Raw genomic sequence first — 15,393 nt, 5'->3', positions numbered from 1 at the left:
CCGACAGAACACTAAAATACAATAACCTGTAATGATGTAACTGTATTATTATTATTATTATTATGGTTGCTTTTGATACCATATTGCGCTGTAAGAATAATAATAATCCCCAGCCACACTGGGCAGCTTCCAAGAACACACTAAAATACAATAACCTGTAATGATGTAATTGTATTTTTTAAAAAATTAATTATTATTATACCATATTTACGGATGCTTTTGATACCATATTGCGCTATAGTAATAATAATAATTTACTATTAATACCCCGCCTTTCTGGCTAGGTTTCCCCAACCACTCTTGAGGGCTCGAAGGTGAAGGGTTGGTAATAAGTAAATGATTCAATTTGTTTTTTTGTTTAAAATTCAGCCGCTGAACCCAATTCAAAAAACAAAGGCTCTTCATTTCTTTTCTTTGATAAGAGTTATGAGCTAGGGGGATGGGGGGGGGGAATGCAGCAGATGGAGAGTATATCTTGATTTCACTAAGGCTTTTTTGCAAATTCCCCCATGAAATTCTCTTCCAACTCCACAATTCTGATTCTATAATTTACCAGAAGTCTCTGCAGCTCAGCACACTGCCACATCATAAGGTTATTTTTAAAAGACCAATAAATAATCCCCTACAGGGCAGATAGGACTGATTTATGGAGCAGTTAAAAACTATGAAATTCTGTCCTCCAGAATGGAGCGATAGCCACCAACTTGAAGGGCTTTAAAAGACAAATGCATGGAGGGCTAGTAGTCATGATGGCTATTGCTCTACCTCGTTTGAAGGAATAGTTTCAGAGTGGTAGTTGCCAGAAGCCGCAGGAGGGGCTCATGTTCACATCCTGCTTGCGGGCTGGCCACTGTGAGAACAGGATACTGGACCAAATGAACCACTGGCCTGATCCAGCCAGCTCTTCTTATGTTCCTCAAATACAAACATTACAACCTTATGCCTGCATTTCAGGTGTGTCATTTAACTCGGTGAGACTTCCAGGTAGGCATGCGTAAGATTCAGTGTTTTAAGGCAGAACCCAATGCAATTTTACATTGTAATATTCTTCACAGGTCATGGAAAGTATTGATGTCACTCTGTCCGAGTTGCACCAGGTCAGAGTGGGAGCCCTGTGTCTATTTCTGCAGACCAGAAATTGAGATCTAAAATTGATGTGTCCAGAGGATGGCACACAGGAGACAGCAATAGGAAGTATAAGAAGAGTTGGGAATACAGTCATACCTCGGGTTACAGACTCCTCAGGTTGCATTTTTTCGTGTTATGGACCCGCTGAAACCTGGAATACCGGAACGGGTTACTTCCGGATTTGGGGGGCATGCATGCGCAGAAGCACTAAATTGTGCTTTGCGCAGAAGTGCCGAATCATAACCCACGCGTGCGTCCCGCATGGATCATATTTGCAACCCGAGCGTCCACTGTATTTAGCTTGGAAAAACTAAAGGGCTGTCACAAGTACAATGAACAATTATGGGAGAGGGAGACCTGGACCATTCAAATCCTTACGTTAGGAAAGCTTCCAGTTTTCTTCAAGTGAAACAAATTGCTTCAGGAGGGCTCTCCTTTCCCAAGGTTTTTTAAGACACTGGACAGCTACCAGGAAGTTCCCACATTCACTGTAGCAGCCATGGATGATGAACTTTCAGATCTTTCAACTTGAGGCCCGTGGTTAAGTTCACAAAGTCCACATAACACCCACTGCACAGCAACACATCTAGCCCTCTGCTGTTGGCTATCCCACAGCTTTGAGTATGAGGTTGCGGTCCATTTAAAGCAAATTATTTTCAGCATTGTAAGTTAAACCTGAGGATTGTTGAATATAGTTGGTTTTATTTCAAGCAGTAGTTTTGGCTGCTGTCACCCACCCTGCAACATTATGGTGAAGGACAGATAAGAGATGTGGGCAGTGCTGGACTAGGAACTGCAAGACTTAGGTTCAAATCCCCACTCAGCACAAAACTCAGTGGGTTGATCTTGGGCCAGTCGCTGCCACTCAGAGGGTTGTAAGAATAAAATGGAGGGGGGGGGAAGAGCCATGAACACCGCCATGAGCTCTTTGAAGGAAGTGATAGAACGGTAATTTTTTAAAAAAGCATTTAGGGAATGTTTAAGGTACAGGTATCAATTAACAAGGCACATTCAAAAGTTCAGAAAGACAAGCAGTAAGTTGTCTTGAAACCATTCTGGAGCATGGCTTACACATACATCTGGAATTTGTGGAAATGCCACTGGCAGGCTATAGCAAAGTGGCAGCATGCTGGAATTTTCTGGGTAAGATTTTGCCATAATGTAGCTCTAGTTTGGCCTCCAGGACAAAGTAGGCTATGTTTCATCACTGTGGCGTTAACTTGCTTTCTAAACATGGAAAGGGGGACAAAATCAGTGATCCAGCTACCACACTTGGCCTTCAAACAATAGAACCATTAAAAAAAAACAAACAGGCACCCAACATTCATACACTGACCCCAAAACTTCTAAGTATGCAGGTAAGACTTCACCTGCTAGATAGGAATGGGCTGTCACCACTGCCTGCACTGGCAGAAACTGCTCAGTTTTGAGTGACCACCTATCATCACACATTTCCATAATGCCCTGACATGTACAGCACAGCACCTCTGGACGTGTAACAAATTAAAATGGCACTGCTTCCCAGGACCAGATCTTGGGTAACCCACCCCCCTGCCCCACAACATGGAACCAGACACAGCTTTAAGCCTTCTTGAACTCCCTCCCTGTTCAAAGCCAGGCAGACACAAGTTAACAAACTGAATATTCTTTATTGACAAGTTTTCAGCTCCAAGGATTCCTGCTTCAAGACAAATAATTAAAATCCAATTTCTTTAATCATTATTACTTTTAGAAATCGAACAGCAGCCTCACTTTGAAGAGATTGCCACAGAACCTCCTTGTCTTTTTAAATACTGTACTCCCTTTCTGGAGTACAGGGTTAGCTATAAAAACAAGGTATAAAAGATAGGGGGAGGGAGAGAGAGGAATTTTCAAAACAAGTGAAAAAAGTATTTACACAGAGATATCTACAATTGGACCTAAGTGCATATATGACAATTCCATGCACCAAGACGGAATGGTGAACAGGCTTCCAGCAGAGGTTCTTCTTTCACAAAACCCTGATTCTTTCCATCAAATTCTTAAGATTCTTCTTGATCTTCAATCTTTGGAGCCAAATAATATTTCAAATGTCCCATGTCTGCTATCTTATATTCAACAACTGCAGGAGACAAATAAACAAAAGTTAGATTTAAATTGAAACCAAAGTTAAAACCAAGTTAGTTTGCAGAGATGAATGAAACTTACCTAGTGGGACACCTGCAGACATACTGAGGGTAACTGTAGAAGACAATGGTGTGGCTTTGGTGAAGAAGTTCAAGTATCTCAAAGCAAAAGTCAGCTGGACTGCCTCATTCATCTCTATTGTAACCTACAACAAATTAAATTTTAATTAAATATTCTATAGCGCACTGTTTTAGAAGCCCAACAAGCTTAACAACTGCATTAGAAACAGCTTTGTCACAAGCAAGGTACGCAAACTGTTCAAGTTTATGGAGGGGAGAGAAGAGATAGTAAAGGACAATTAACATCATCTCTACAACCTGCAGTTAAAACTTCACCAACTTACAGATTCTTCCTCTTTATCCACATCACTGGTTTGTGACAGTTTTATATTTCCGCTTCCTAGCTCTCCAGTAGCAGAAAATTTAACACCGTCTTTTGCACAGGAGATTACAACAGCATCTCCAATGTGGCTAAGATCTCTGCAGATGCGAGCAAATTCACCAGAAGGCATTTTCACCACACAGCTGTACTCTTGTTCCTGAAAGAGAAACACAGCATCTTACTTTGAGCAGCATTTTCAGAATGTTTGCAGGAGCAATTCAAACCAAAATATTCACTAAAGCAAAATATATAGTTCTGTTATTCATTAAGATCAGACGAGCAATAAAAATGTGTCTTCCTATGGGGAAAAAATAACCACCACTTGCTTCAATCCTCCTTGCAAGTCTCCTTCAATTCAGTTTAACAATTTCTTATGCAATCAGATGGAAATTATTCATGAAGATGGAAATACTATAATCCAACAAATGCTTGCTTAAATAGGAAGACAATGAAGTTCTGTAGCAAGGAATAGTTTTGTTAACTATTTTTACAGCACAAGCTTATATTTAAGCTCAGTTAACTACAATAAATTTGAATCCAAAGTGCACTTACTGGAATTCCAAGCTGTTCTACGTCCAAGTCCATTAATTTCATTTCATAGTCCGACACCTTCTCCTGATCTAAGGGGAAAATGGGAGTATTAGTCAAGTATCTAATTATGATGCTTAACTTAAGAGATCTCCTCAGCTTAAATAGCAGAAAGTGCTTACTGGCCAACCTATCCCATAATATTTTAAAACCTTTTTTCCAAGGAGAGACATTAAGATTGTAAAACCCAATGACAAGATCACAAGGCTCCTTCTACATACAGTGTTACCAGCAGACTTCCTATCGATTTTGCTTCTGGTGCTTCTATAGTTTTTCAGTGGTGACAATTCTAACAAGTTTTGTGTGCATGTGTACATGCAAGGAATCTACTTTTTCAAGAAATTATGATCACTTCATCTGTGATCCTAAAGTAGCTTAGGTAGTTCATGTAGGGAAGAATTTTATGGCAGTGGCAACTGATCTGCTGAGATAATCATCAAGTAGCCATCCTTGTTACAGATAACAAGCTTCTAGGAAGCTGAAGTTAAATCTTATTGGCCAGCTCCAGAATTAGAAGTTTAAAACAAAACATATTTGCAGCAGACACTTGCACAAGTTTCTGTGGGATCATTCTGCATGCATGGACACTGGGACATTGTCTCAGGAAGAAAGGGAGCAATTCTGCAAGTCAACTTTGGTAATGTCTCTCATCTCTTTCTCTCTCTTTGCATGGCTGCAAACTGACAGAGGCACTCTCTGCAAGTGTTCAGAAGCAAAGAGAAACATCACAATTTCCCATTAGCCTGAGCAATAAGTCAACTCAAGAGCTGTCGGATTTGGGCAAGTGCCCTAAATAAATATCACCTCCAGATCAAAACTTAGCTATTTTGCATCCGTGAAGTTTCAGTTACTTACTTGGTGTCTCAAACACCAAAACCAGTGTGTCTGCGCTGTCTTCTGCTCTCAGGGTGATGATATCATCATTACCTGCGCACTTCAGTATTTTGGACATACTGGGAAAGAAAAAAAAGGACATATTCTAATCTTAAAAAAGCATCACCACAGGAAGCATATGAAGATCTTACAAAGGAGAATGAAGGGAATGACTGCTCACGCCAAAACACCAGCAAGAAGCATCACACCACTATGAGACGGTTATGTTTTCAGATTTGTGTGAATATCAGGCAAGGACGTCCCAGTCAAGAGCGTGTATATGTATACATTACTGTATATGTATCTGAATCAATAGCAAACGCCTTTTGTGCCGGATTTTTGTTTCATCCACATTGTAAAACAGGGAACACCAACAAGGAAGATGCAAACCTACTTGAATACAGTGGTACCTCGGGTTAAGTACTTAATTCGTTCCGGAGGTCCGTTCTTAACCTGAAACTGTTCTTAACCTGAAGCACCACTTTAGCTAATGGGGCCTCCTGCTGCCACTGCGCCGCCGGAGCACGATTTCTGTTCTCATCCTGAAGCACTATTTCTGGGTTAGCAGAGTCTGTAACCTGAAGTGTATGTAATCTGTTGTACCACTGTTATTTGCCCTCTTAGGTGCTGCCAATGGGGGGGGGGGGTGCCACTCAGGGGGCAGGAGAAAAAAAGGTTGGCAAACGCGCCAGTCAAATTTCAAGGGGCCACGAGCCTCAATGCTGGCAATGAAGAGGCCTGCCTCCTTCTGGAGAAGGTGGCCTCACTCGCGACTATTAAAGGACCACGAAGTCCCGCCAAATCCCTTTTCAAGGAGCAGCAGCAGGATACGCCCGCCTGTATGAACTAGAGGGGGAAACAAGCCACACCCCACGACAGGCCGCATCAACCAATCAGGGAAAGACCTTGAGAACGGAACAGCCAATCGGCTCCGAGATCCCAGCGCGCGCCAAACGGCTCCCCCCCCCTTTTTAACAGAGGCAGACCCCTCCCCCTCCCGCGCGCTTTTCCCGCCAATGTCAAGAATGGCGGGACGCTTCTATTACACGTCACGCGACCGGCGACGCCTGAGAGGATTTAGCGCGCGGGGCTGGAGCGTAGCGGCCTAAGCCTCCCTAACCCCTGTGTGAGGGAAACTCCCGCCTTTTTCGCCGGCGCCATCCTCCTCACAAATGGAGGGAGGGAGGGCCGCCCCAGAGACAGGCGCGGCGCTTCTCTTCCCCGGCCGCCCCTCTTCACCTGGTGAGACTGACCCCCATGGCGATGTTCCGGTCGCAGCGGTAGGTGTCGAAGCCCTCGGAGCGGAGCGTGAGCTGCACCAGGGAGACGTGCGAGGAGTCCATGCTCTGCAGGCTGATGCCGCCCGAGCCCAGGTCCCAGCAGGCCTCGGTGATGAGGTCCTTGAGGGCCTCCAACACCTTCTTCAGGACGGAGCCCTGGATGAGCCGAGCCTCGAACATCTCGCCGGCGGCGGAAGAAGACGGAGAGGCAAAGAAGCGCGCGCGCCCTCCCAGCAAAAGCAGCGAGCGCAAAGGAAGGCGAACGCAGTTTGGCGCCGGCGGGTCCCGGACGGCCGCTTTTATACCTCCCCCGCCCACACGCGCTATGCTCCGCCCACCCGAGCTTGGCCCCGCCCTCTCGCGTGCCGCTCTTCCGCCGTAGGCCAATCCCGAGCATCCCTGCAAACGGAAGGCGGGCGCGAAAGGAGCTCCGGCGCGCACGCGCCGCCTGTGCAACGCCCCCACGAGTTCGCCCGCGAACAAGTGCTTTTGAGCGGGAGATCCGCGGTGACGTCGTTAAGTGGAGGAGCCAATCGCATTTCAAGACTTGGTCCGTCCTCCCTTAATCGGCCAATTAGAAGGGAGGAGGAGGAGAAGGAGGTGGGAGCTCCAGTTCCCCTGCGCGCTTTGCCCAGGCTTGTCCGCGCTGCGGCGCAGGATGCTTGCTATCGGCGGAGGGGCGTGCGCGCGTGTTGACTTGCTGTGATTTTATTCACATATTGGAAACCACTTTGAGGGGTTTAAAGAAAAAAAAGAAACAATCAAGCAGTGTATAAATATTATGAAATAAATTTTAAAAATATATTTATGCATAGAGATGTGAAAGCCTGGGTGGGGGTGTAGGGAAAAACTGGATTCCTCCACTTTTCCCCATCACATTAAATTATTTTTCACAACGATTTGTAAAGCGGACCTACAAAGAACCACTGATGAGACACTCTGGAATGGTCCTGGACGAAGCTTTCCTTATAGCCTGTATCAAACCAGGATCCAGGAGCCCACTCTCAAAATTGTTTTGAGATTGCACTGGACTCTCGAGAGACTTTACCAAGCAATGAAGTCCGTGCCCCCTTACTGCTGAATAAAATGTGGGGAGTGAGGCTCGTTTCTGCATATGTGGTGGGAATGCAAGGTGGTTAACTAATTTTGTTGTTTTTTAATATCAAATACTACTCAGCAAAACATGCTTCCTGACCCCTCTTAGCTGTCCTCTCATTGGAGAGCGATGCCAATCCCTCCAATACACATAAAAACGTAGTTTTAATATTACTAATGCCAGATTAGTTATTGTCCACCATTGGCAATCTCCTGGCTCTTTACCCTGCGATGCATGTTTCACCAATCATCACTTTGTCAGAACGCTTGACCAGGCACACTCTATGTTAGGGGAGGCTGCTCCACCCGAAGAGGCCAGTTGCCAAGGCAGGTGAGAGGAGGAAGGTGCACTGCTGGTGGCAGCCTTTGCAAAGGCAATCAGCCCAGCGCAGGCAGGCAGCGGAGAAGCACCCACATCCGGGTATCCGCGGGGCGGGGTTAGAGGAGCCTTAGGAAAGTGGTAGCAAGAGCATGCATTCAGAAGAGGAAGAGTTGCACGATGCGCGGCAGCTTCCGAGTTAGCTTTGTGCCCCTTCTCCTGCAGCGTTCCATAGACATTCAGGATTACAGCGCCGCTGAGGTTTAGTTATTATATTGTTGCATTTTATCCCACCTTTCCTCCCAGGAGTTCTAAGAAGCATACATAGTTCTCCTCCTTCCCATCTTATCCTCACAACAACCCTGTGAGGTAGGCTAGACTAAGAGACAGTAACTGGCGCAAGGTCACCCAGTGAGCTTAATGGCCATGAGGATTCCAACCTTGGTTTCTCCCAGGTCACAGTCCAACATCCAGGGGTGTACAACCTGTGGCCCTCCAGATGTTTCTGGACTATAACTCCCATCAGCCCCAGACAGCATAGCCAGTGATCAGGGATGATGGGAGGTGTAGTCCGGCAACGTCTTGGAGAATAATGACCAATACCAAGATAGTCTGTGAGGCTTGAGTTTTGAGCGCACTGCTTTATGGAAGTGAGTTATGGGCACCTGACACCTGCCAGAAGCAACACCACAGTGTATACTGTTTCAGGAAGGTTTTGGGAATCACATGTCTCAAACAAAGATATGCTCTCCCAAGCCCACATTGGCAGCATGCTGGTGTGGTGTAGTGGTTAAGAGCGGTGGACTCGTAATCTGGTGAACCGGGTTCGCTTCCCCGCTCCTCCACATGCAGCTGCTGGGTGACCTTGGGCCAGTGACACTTCTCTGAAGTCTCTCAGCCCCACTCACCTCACAGAGTGTTTGTTGTGGGGGAGGAAGGGAAAGGAGAATGTTAGCCGCTTTAAGGCTCCTTTGGGTAGTGATAAAGCAGGATATCAAATCCAAACTCTTCTCTTCTTCTTCTACAGGGAGCTTCCTTCAGGTACTAGGCCAGCTGGCAAACGCTGTGTTACAGAGATGTCTGCAAACATGATGCGAAGGCTGGCGGCATCAACCCCACCATGTGGGAATCCCTTGCAGATGACCCCAGTGCCTGGAGATAGACGGGTCATGTATCCACTCCACAGCAGGGACCAGTGAATGAATGACTGTTGGGAGGAGACTGCAGAGAGCATCTGCAGCAGCACAGCCCGATGTCTTCATCTGCCCAGCTGCAACCAAACATGTCTCTCCCATATTGGTCTCTACAACCACAGCAGGCGCTGTAACTTCCCAGCGGGTTGACTTCATTCCCAAAGGTGCACTCGTCTCTGGGAGACAGAAACGAAATAGCGCCTGAAGAAACCAGGAAGTTGCACCTCCCTATAATGGAGTCGCCCCTCTACACTTTTAGTTGTTTTTTTTTATTGAAAGATCTATGCGTAGAAGAGCGAACGGGAGCTTCCTATTGGCCCGGCCGCCTTGGCCCCGCCTCAATCCCCGGGCCCGGCCATCTCGCTGGGCGGCTCGCGCTGCGCTCGCTGCTGTTGCTGTTGCTGTTGCTGCTGCTGCTTCACTGCGCGGTGCAAAGCGGAGCGGAAGGCGAGGGTGGAGGAGCCGCAAGGGGAGTGCAAGATGAGCGAGCTCCGGCAGAGGCTGGGCCGGGATGCCGACGGGCAGCAGCAGGACTCGGAGGGGAAGGTGAGCGGGTGGCGGCAGTGGGTGGGACGCGCTTCGGCAAAGGATCCCGGCCGCGCACGGCGCCGCTTGCTAAGCTTGCACGAGTAGCCTCCGGGGGTGCAGCGCTGACGCGTGTCTCGTGGGGAGCTACCTCCTCGCGAAGGGGGCGCTGCTCCTGCTTCCTATTGTTGCAATGCTGAGGAGTTGTTTTGTAACGAGGAGGACCGGGGGTCCTTCCTTCCTGCCCGCTTCTCCCCTCGGGAATGCTTATCAGTTTAAAAATAACGTGCGTAGGATAACGGATGCTTTAGCCTTCATCGTGCGTTCAGATCGGTGTCCCCGGGGATGGGGGAGGGCCGTGCAAACAGGCGTGCCTTCGGTTTGGCGGAGCTGCTGTGCAATGTGACAAACGCCAAGCCCCTTGGAAGCTGCTGCTCTCGCCAAACTTGTGTCAAGGCCTCGAAGAAAACTTGATATTATATATATATATGTATATGTGTGTGCGTGTGTGTACTGTATATATGTGCATGCAAAAGTGGTCTGAATTTTTCCATGTTTCCGCCACCCCAGGAGCTTCTCTGTTTACAGTTCATGAGGGCTAGAAACATGGAGAGCTCAGATGCACATTGTTCCATTTTGAGATGAAGTTTTCATGCCACATGCCATGAACCAATGCAATATATTGGGAAATTTAAATGTCTGAGCAGCGTGTGGTCATCTGTGTGTTTTGCTCAACATTTGCTGTGCTTTCAGTTCCTATTTCTAACCTGTTCATGGTTTAAATGGTTTTTGAGGGCAAGGTTTTTGAGGGCAAGGTGATATATAAACACAATATATGTATACACTCCATGTTTCCCAGGGCCTAGTCCAGCACTCTTAAGCACTGCTGGTTGTTGCTTTTTCCCCCAATGCAAAATTACAACAAAAATTACAAACATTGAATCCAAAATAAAACTATACAAACAAGAAAGAAAAACAAAACACAAAAAGGAAAAACACAAGAAAAACACACACATCTACAAACACTACTGTTTTTATATTGAGTCAGACTTCCAGCACAATATCATCTACACCGCCAGTTCTCAAACTCCACGGTTTCAGAAACCACTCACTGAACATTTGTTCCCTTCACTGCTGGCATTATGGCCTAAAAGTGCCATTTTTGGGAGAGTCACAGACTCTAGAGCTGGTTGCTAGGAAGTGCCCCTTTTAAATGGTTGGCCTTTGGCAGTGGTGGGGAAACATCACCAGCGCCATACTATGAAAATTATGGCCCCAAACTGGGAGATGGTTAGCGTATTTAGTAATCTGGTCTGGTGAAGATGGCTTTTATGTCAGTCGTCAGGAAAACACATCAACTGTAGGGCCAAGTAGAGATGTTCCTGACAGACCCACAACGTTTTCGTGGCCTAAATGGAAATCCTGGGCCTGTTTATGAACACCTCAGCTTTCTAAAGATGGGTTACAGCCCTCCACTAGGTCACAGCTTGACTTGTGGTGTAAGAAGTGGGTCCAAGGGCTAAAGGTCTGGTCTGAAAAGTGTGACTCCAAGAACTGGCCTTTCTCTTCCAGGTTTGAGAGACTTGCTGGAGATGCTCTAGTGTACAGCGGTACCTCGGTTTAAGAACAGTCTGGTTTAAGAATGATTGTTTTACAAACTCCACAAAACCAGAAGTAGTGTCCCGGTTTGCGAACTTTACCTCGGTCTAAGAACAGAATCCAAACGGTGGAAGGGCACCGGCAGCGGGAGGCCTCATTAGGGAAAACACGCCTCGGTTTAAGAACGGTTTTGGTTTAAAAACGGACTTCCAGAACAGATTAAGTTTGGGCTCTTGCATTTTTTTTACCACTGAGGCTGCATACAGTGGTACCTCGGGTTACATATGCTTCAGGTTACAGACTCTGCTAACCCAGAAAATAGTGCTTCAGGTAAGAACTTTGCTTCAGGATAAGAACAGAAATCATGCTCCGGCGACGCGACAGCAGCAGGAGGCCCCGTTAGCTAAAGGTGCTTCAGGTTAAGAACAGTTTCAGGTTAAGAACGGACCTCCGGAACAAATTAAGTACTTAACCCGAGGTACCATTGTACCCTTAAAGCGCGCACACACACACACACACACACACACACACACTTCAGCCGCAAGGAATTCTGAGCACTGTAGTTTGCTAAGGGTTGCTGGGAATAGTAGCTCTGCTCACAATTCTCCGAGGGAAAGAATGTGATGTAAAAGTTATTGTGTGATTGCAGCCTGAGCCAGAGGCCTCCCTTCCCTGCAGTTCTATGAAGAGTAATCTATACTGATGGCTGTGATTTATTCAGAGTAAACATGCATAGGACTGGACATAATGGGTTGTATCCAGTGCTAGTCCTACTCAGAATAGACCTGCTGAAGTTAGTGGACGTGACTGAGTTTATGTTCAGTGGTTTTGAGTTGCCTACTCTGAGTAGGACTAGTGTTGGATACCAGCCTGTGTCTTGATTCCTCCCCTGGCCGGGGATGCTGTTTGCTTTATATCCCTCCTTTTCCATCCAAGGTGCTCAAGGTGGCATATGTAGTTCTCCCCCTTGTCAGTTAATCACCACAACAACCCTGTGAGGTAGGTTGGGCTGAGAGGCAGTGACCGGCCCAAGGTCACCCAGGGAGCTTCATGGCTCAGTGGGGATTTGAACCCAGATCTCCCAGATCCTAGCCTGATACTCTAACCACTGCACCATACTGCCATTCAGCATCTAATTAACAGTGCCATGATTGGGAGACACACACATGCACCATTTAACCCACAAAAGGGGGCATGCTGGGACCTCAAAAGCGCCACACAGTATGCAGGAAGGCCTTGGGTAGCTCATTCCCCACCTTCTGGCTTTTTTTCTCACCTAGTGCTGTTCAGGTGAATAAGAATCCTGGCGCTTTGCGCCTCTGGGAATGAAAGGGAGACCATGTGAAATGTTGGTTAACAATGAATTTCTGCAGACATTTTCAGGTCTGAGGTGCCTCATCTTTCCCAAACTCAGCTGTGAATCTTATAAGAGCGAGCAGAAGCTGAACATCAACTTGCTTATCTTTAAGAAAAGTGTTTCTGGTGCAATTTAAGGTCTGGTTTGGTGGAAGAGACTCTGCTGCTGCTGCTGCTGCTGCTCTGGTACAGTGTGGTGTCCAGAACACAGATGTATGCTGGTGTCTGCCCAGAGCAGTGAGGCCACAGCTAGAGCAACCACAGGATTCAACCAGGGCTGGTTTGAGGGCAAGCTGTCTGTTTGCACTGGGCTCTCCTCTGTTCAGGGGAGTGAGCTCAGTGCCTGGTGATCTGAGAGGTGCTGCTTTTGGAATGCAACTCTGCGCCTCCTCTTTGCTGGCCTGATCCAAGGCTGAGCAACAGTTGGAAGTTATATTCCAGCCTTCATCCAGTGCAGAGTTAAGATATAGAAGTCTCCCCAATGGGAGGCAGTGATGGCCACCAACCCAAAAGAGGATTGCACAAATTCATGAGGAGAGGGCTATTGATGACTACTAACCATGATCGGATCCCCGTGATGGGGAGAGCTCCCATTGCTCAGTCCCTGCTCCTGCCAACCTAGCAGTTCGGAAAGCACATCAAAGTGCAAGTAGATAAATAGGTACCACTCCGGCGGGAAGGTAAACGGTGTTTCCGTGCGCTGCTCTGGTTTCGCCAGAAGCGGCTTAGTCATGCTGGCCACATGACTCGGAAGCTGTACGCCAGCTCCCTCCACCAATAAAGCAAGATGAGCGCCGTAACCCCAGAGTCGGACACGGCTGGACCTAATGGTCCCTTTACCTTTGACCATGATCGCTATGGTCTGTCTCCACAGTCAGAGGCAGCAGTGCTTCTGAATAGCAGTTGCTGGAAACCACAGAAGGGAAGAGTCGCTGTTGTGCTCAGAACCTGTTTTTGGGTTTCCCACTGAGGCATCTGATTGGCCACTGTGAGAATAGGATGCTGGCCTGGTCAGGTCGTTGTCCTGATCCAACTTCTTTGGCATATCAGTGGATACAGAAAGGATCCATTGAAGGTGGAAAATCTGAAATCTGTGGTAGCTCAGGACAGAATAGCAAAAACAAGCTAAGCAAACACATGGCTTATGCATTGTTAGTTTTAAGTTATTTTGGGGAAAGCTATGCCCTATAAAGGCCAGCTTTTTCTAAAAAGAGGTCAGATGCTACATTACTCAAAGTTCACAGCAGTCCATCTTGAATAAAATCAACTGCCTGTAGCTGGCAAGCTAAATATTTTCCCCTTCTCTCTCTCTTTCTCTCTCTCTCTCTCTTTAAAAAAGCATAGCAATTTCCCCACAAACATACTGCAGGTTACTAAACCCCAAGTAGGTGGAGGATCTGCAACAGAGATCCTTCCAGTTAAGTCAGGCTCAGCAGCAGTAAAATTTTGCCAAAGCATTATAACTTAAATCATAGGGCATCAGTAAAGCAGTTATTTTAATTCCATCAGTTGGGAAACTGCTTTTTAATAAGAATAAAAAACAGACCTCTGGGTATTATCCAAATGAATTATACTCAGAGCAGACCCACTGAATCTATCTGTGTCTGTTAACTTAAATGAGCTTACTTTGAGTAGGACTAGCATTGACCACCCCCCTTTAGTCTCTCTCTCCCTTTAAAGAATAGCAATGATGAGCTCAAGTCAGCAAACGTTGAGTCATCATTTAACTTTGCACAAGCTGCCGAGTGCCAAAGCTGGTCTTAGCAATGCCATCACGAGAAGATGTCACAGTAACATTGTTAATTGCCAGACTGTGTGATTTTATAAGCTGCATATGCGCACCTAAACTGGGAAACAAAACCCCTCTGCGCTTGCTAGAACTTATGCCCAAATAAACATGTGTAGGACAGAGGCATAAAGGGATTTGAATATAATTTTCTGCAATTCCTGGCATGCCTTGGAGCCAGAGATCGGGAAGTAGCCAGCCCCACATGACCCACAGGCTCAGGCCCACAACTTCACAGGCAATTCACTGGCTCCAACTGGGGCAGGGGGAGGACTAACATAAGACTGGTCTTAAAAGACCTACATTGTCTCCCAGTACGTTTCCAAGCACAATTCAAAGTGTTGGTGCTGACCTTTAAAGCCCTAAACGGCCTCGGTCCTGTATACCTGAAGGAGCGTCTCCACCCCCATCGTTCTGCCCGGACACTGAGGTCCAGCGCCGAGGGCCTTCTGGCGGTTCCCTCACTGCGAGAAGCCAAGCAGAGGGCCTTCTCAGTAGTGGCACCTGCCCTGTGGAACACCCTCCCACCAGATGTCAAAGAGAACAACAACTACCAGACTTTTAGAAGACATCTGAAGGCAGCCCTGTTTAGGGAAGCTTTTAATGTTTGATGCATTACGGTATTTTAATATTTTGTTGGAAGCCGCCCAGAGTGGCTGGGGAAGCCCAGCCAGATGGGCGGGGTATAAATAAATTATTATTATTATTGTTGTTATTATTATTGTTGTTGTTATTATTACTAATCATCCTCTCTTGGAATCCACCTGCCTTGAGGGACAACAGAGTCTTGGGCACGCTTCTCGCTCAGGGTTTAACAAATCTTGTTTTGCTCTAAGATTGGCTTACTCGGGTTCTGCCATTCTAATCTGCTTTGCGGCCAACTAAAATTAGCCAGGTTTAAACTGAAATAAGGATGACAACTTGCGAAAAGAAGTGTCCATGCGGTGCCTCTGTTTATGGGCTGGTGTGCACAAGATGTTTGGGGTCGGATGGGACACTTCAGAGGCAATATATTGAGTGCTCTGCGGCTGTTCATATTTGCTCCAAAAGGGTTCAAACCGGCACAGTGCCTTAAGGATTGTGCAAAATGCCCTCTCAAGACCA

General features: G+C 46.7%; 2 protein-coding genes across 2 annotated transcripts in view; one reads left to right on the top strand and one right to left on the bottom strand.

Moving 5' to 3' along the window:
- Positions 1-2,757: 2,757 nt before the first annotated feature.
- PCNA (proliferating cell nuclear antigen) lies at positions 2,758-6,751 on the bottom strand. Its single transcript, XM_083753423.1, has 6 exons — positions 6,376-6,751; positions 5,119-5,216; positions 4,228-4,295; positions 3,638-3,832; positions 3,316-3,439; positions 2,758-3,229 (listed from the first exon to the last, which is right to left on the bottom strand). The coding sequence occupies exons 1-6, from the start codon at positions 6,594-6,596 to the stop codon at positions 3,150-3,152; spliced, it is 786 nt and encodes a 261-aa protein (XP_083609549.1). The 5' UTR covers positions 6,597-6,751; the 3' UTR covers positions 2,758-3,149.
- Positions 6,752-9,364: 2,613 nt separating this feature from the next.
- The window catches only part of CDS2 (CDP-diacylglycerol synthase 2), a 47,163-nt gene continuing 41,134 nt past the window's right edge, over positions 9,365-15,393 (top strand). Inside the window, exon 1 of the mRNA XM_083753313.1 lies at positions 9,365-9,569. Within this exon, the coding sequence (XP_083609439.1) occupies positions 9,504-9,569 (66 nt within the window). The 5' untranslated portion in view covers positions 9,365-9,503. The remainder of the gene's footprint in view (positions 9,570-15,393) is intronic.

The sequence above is a fragment of the Podarcis gaigeae genome (genome assembly GCF_964106915.1).
Source record: "Podarcis gaigeae genome assembly, chromosome: 8".
Classification (NCBI taxonomy): domain Eukaryota; kingdom Metazoa; phylum Chordata; class Lepidosauria; order Squamata; family Lacertidae; genus Podarcis; species Podarcis gaigeae.
The sequence above is the reverse complement of the archived record's forward strand: the minus strand, read 5'-3'. Positions and strand labels throughout refer to the sequence as shown.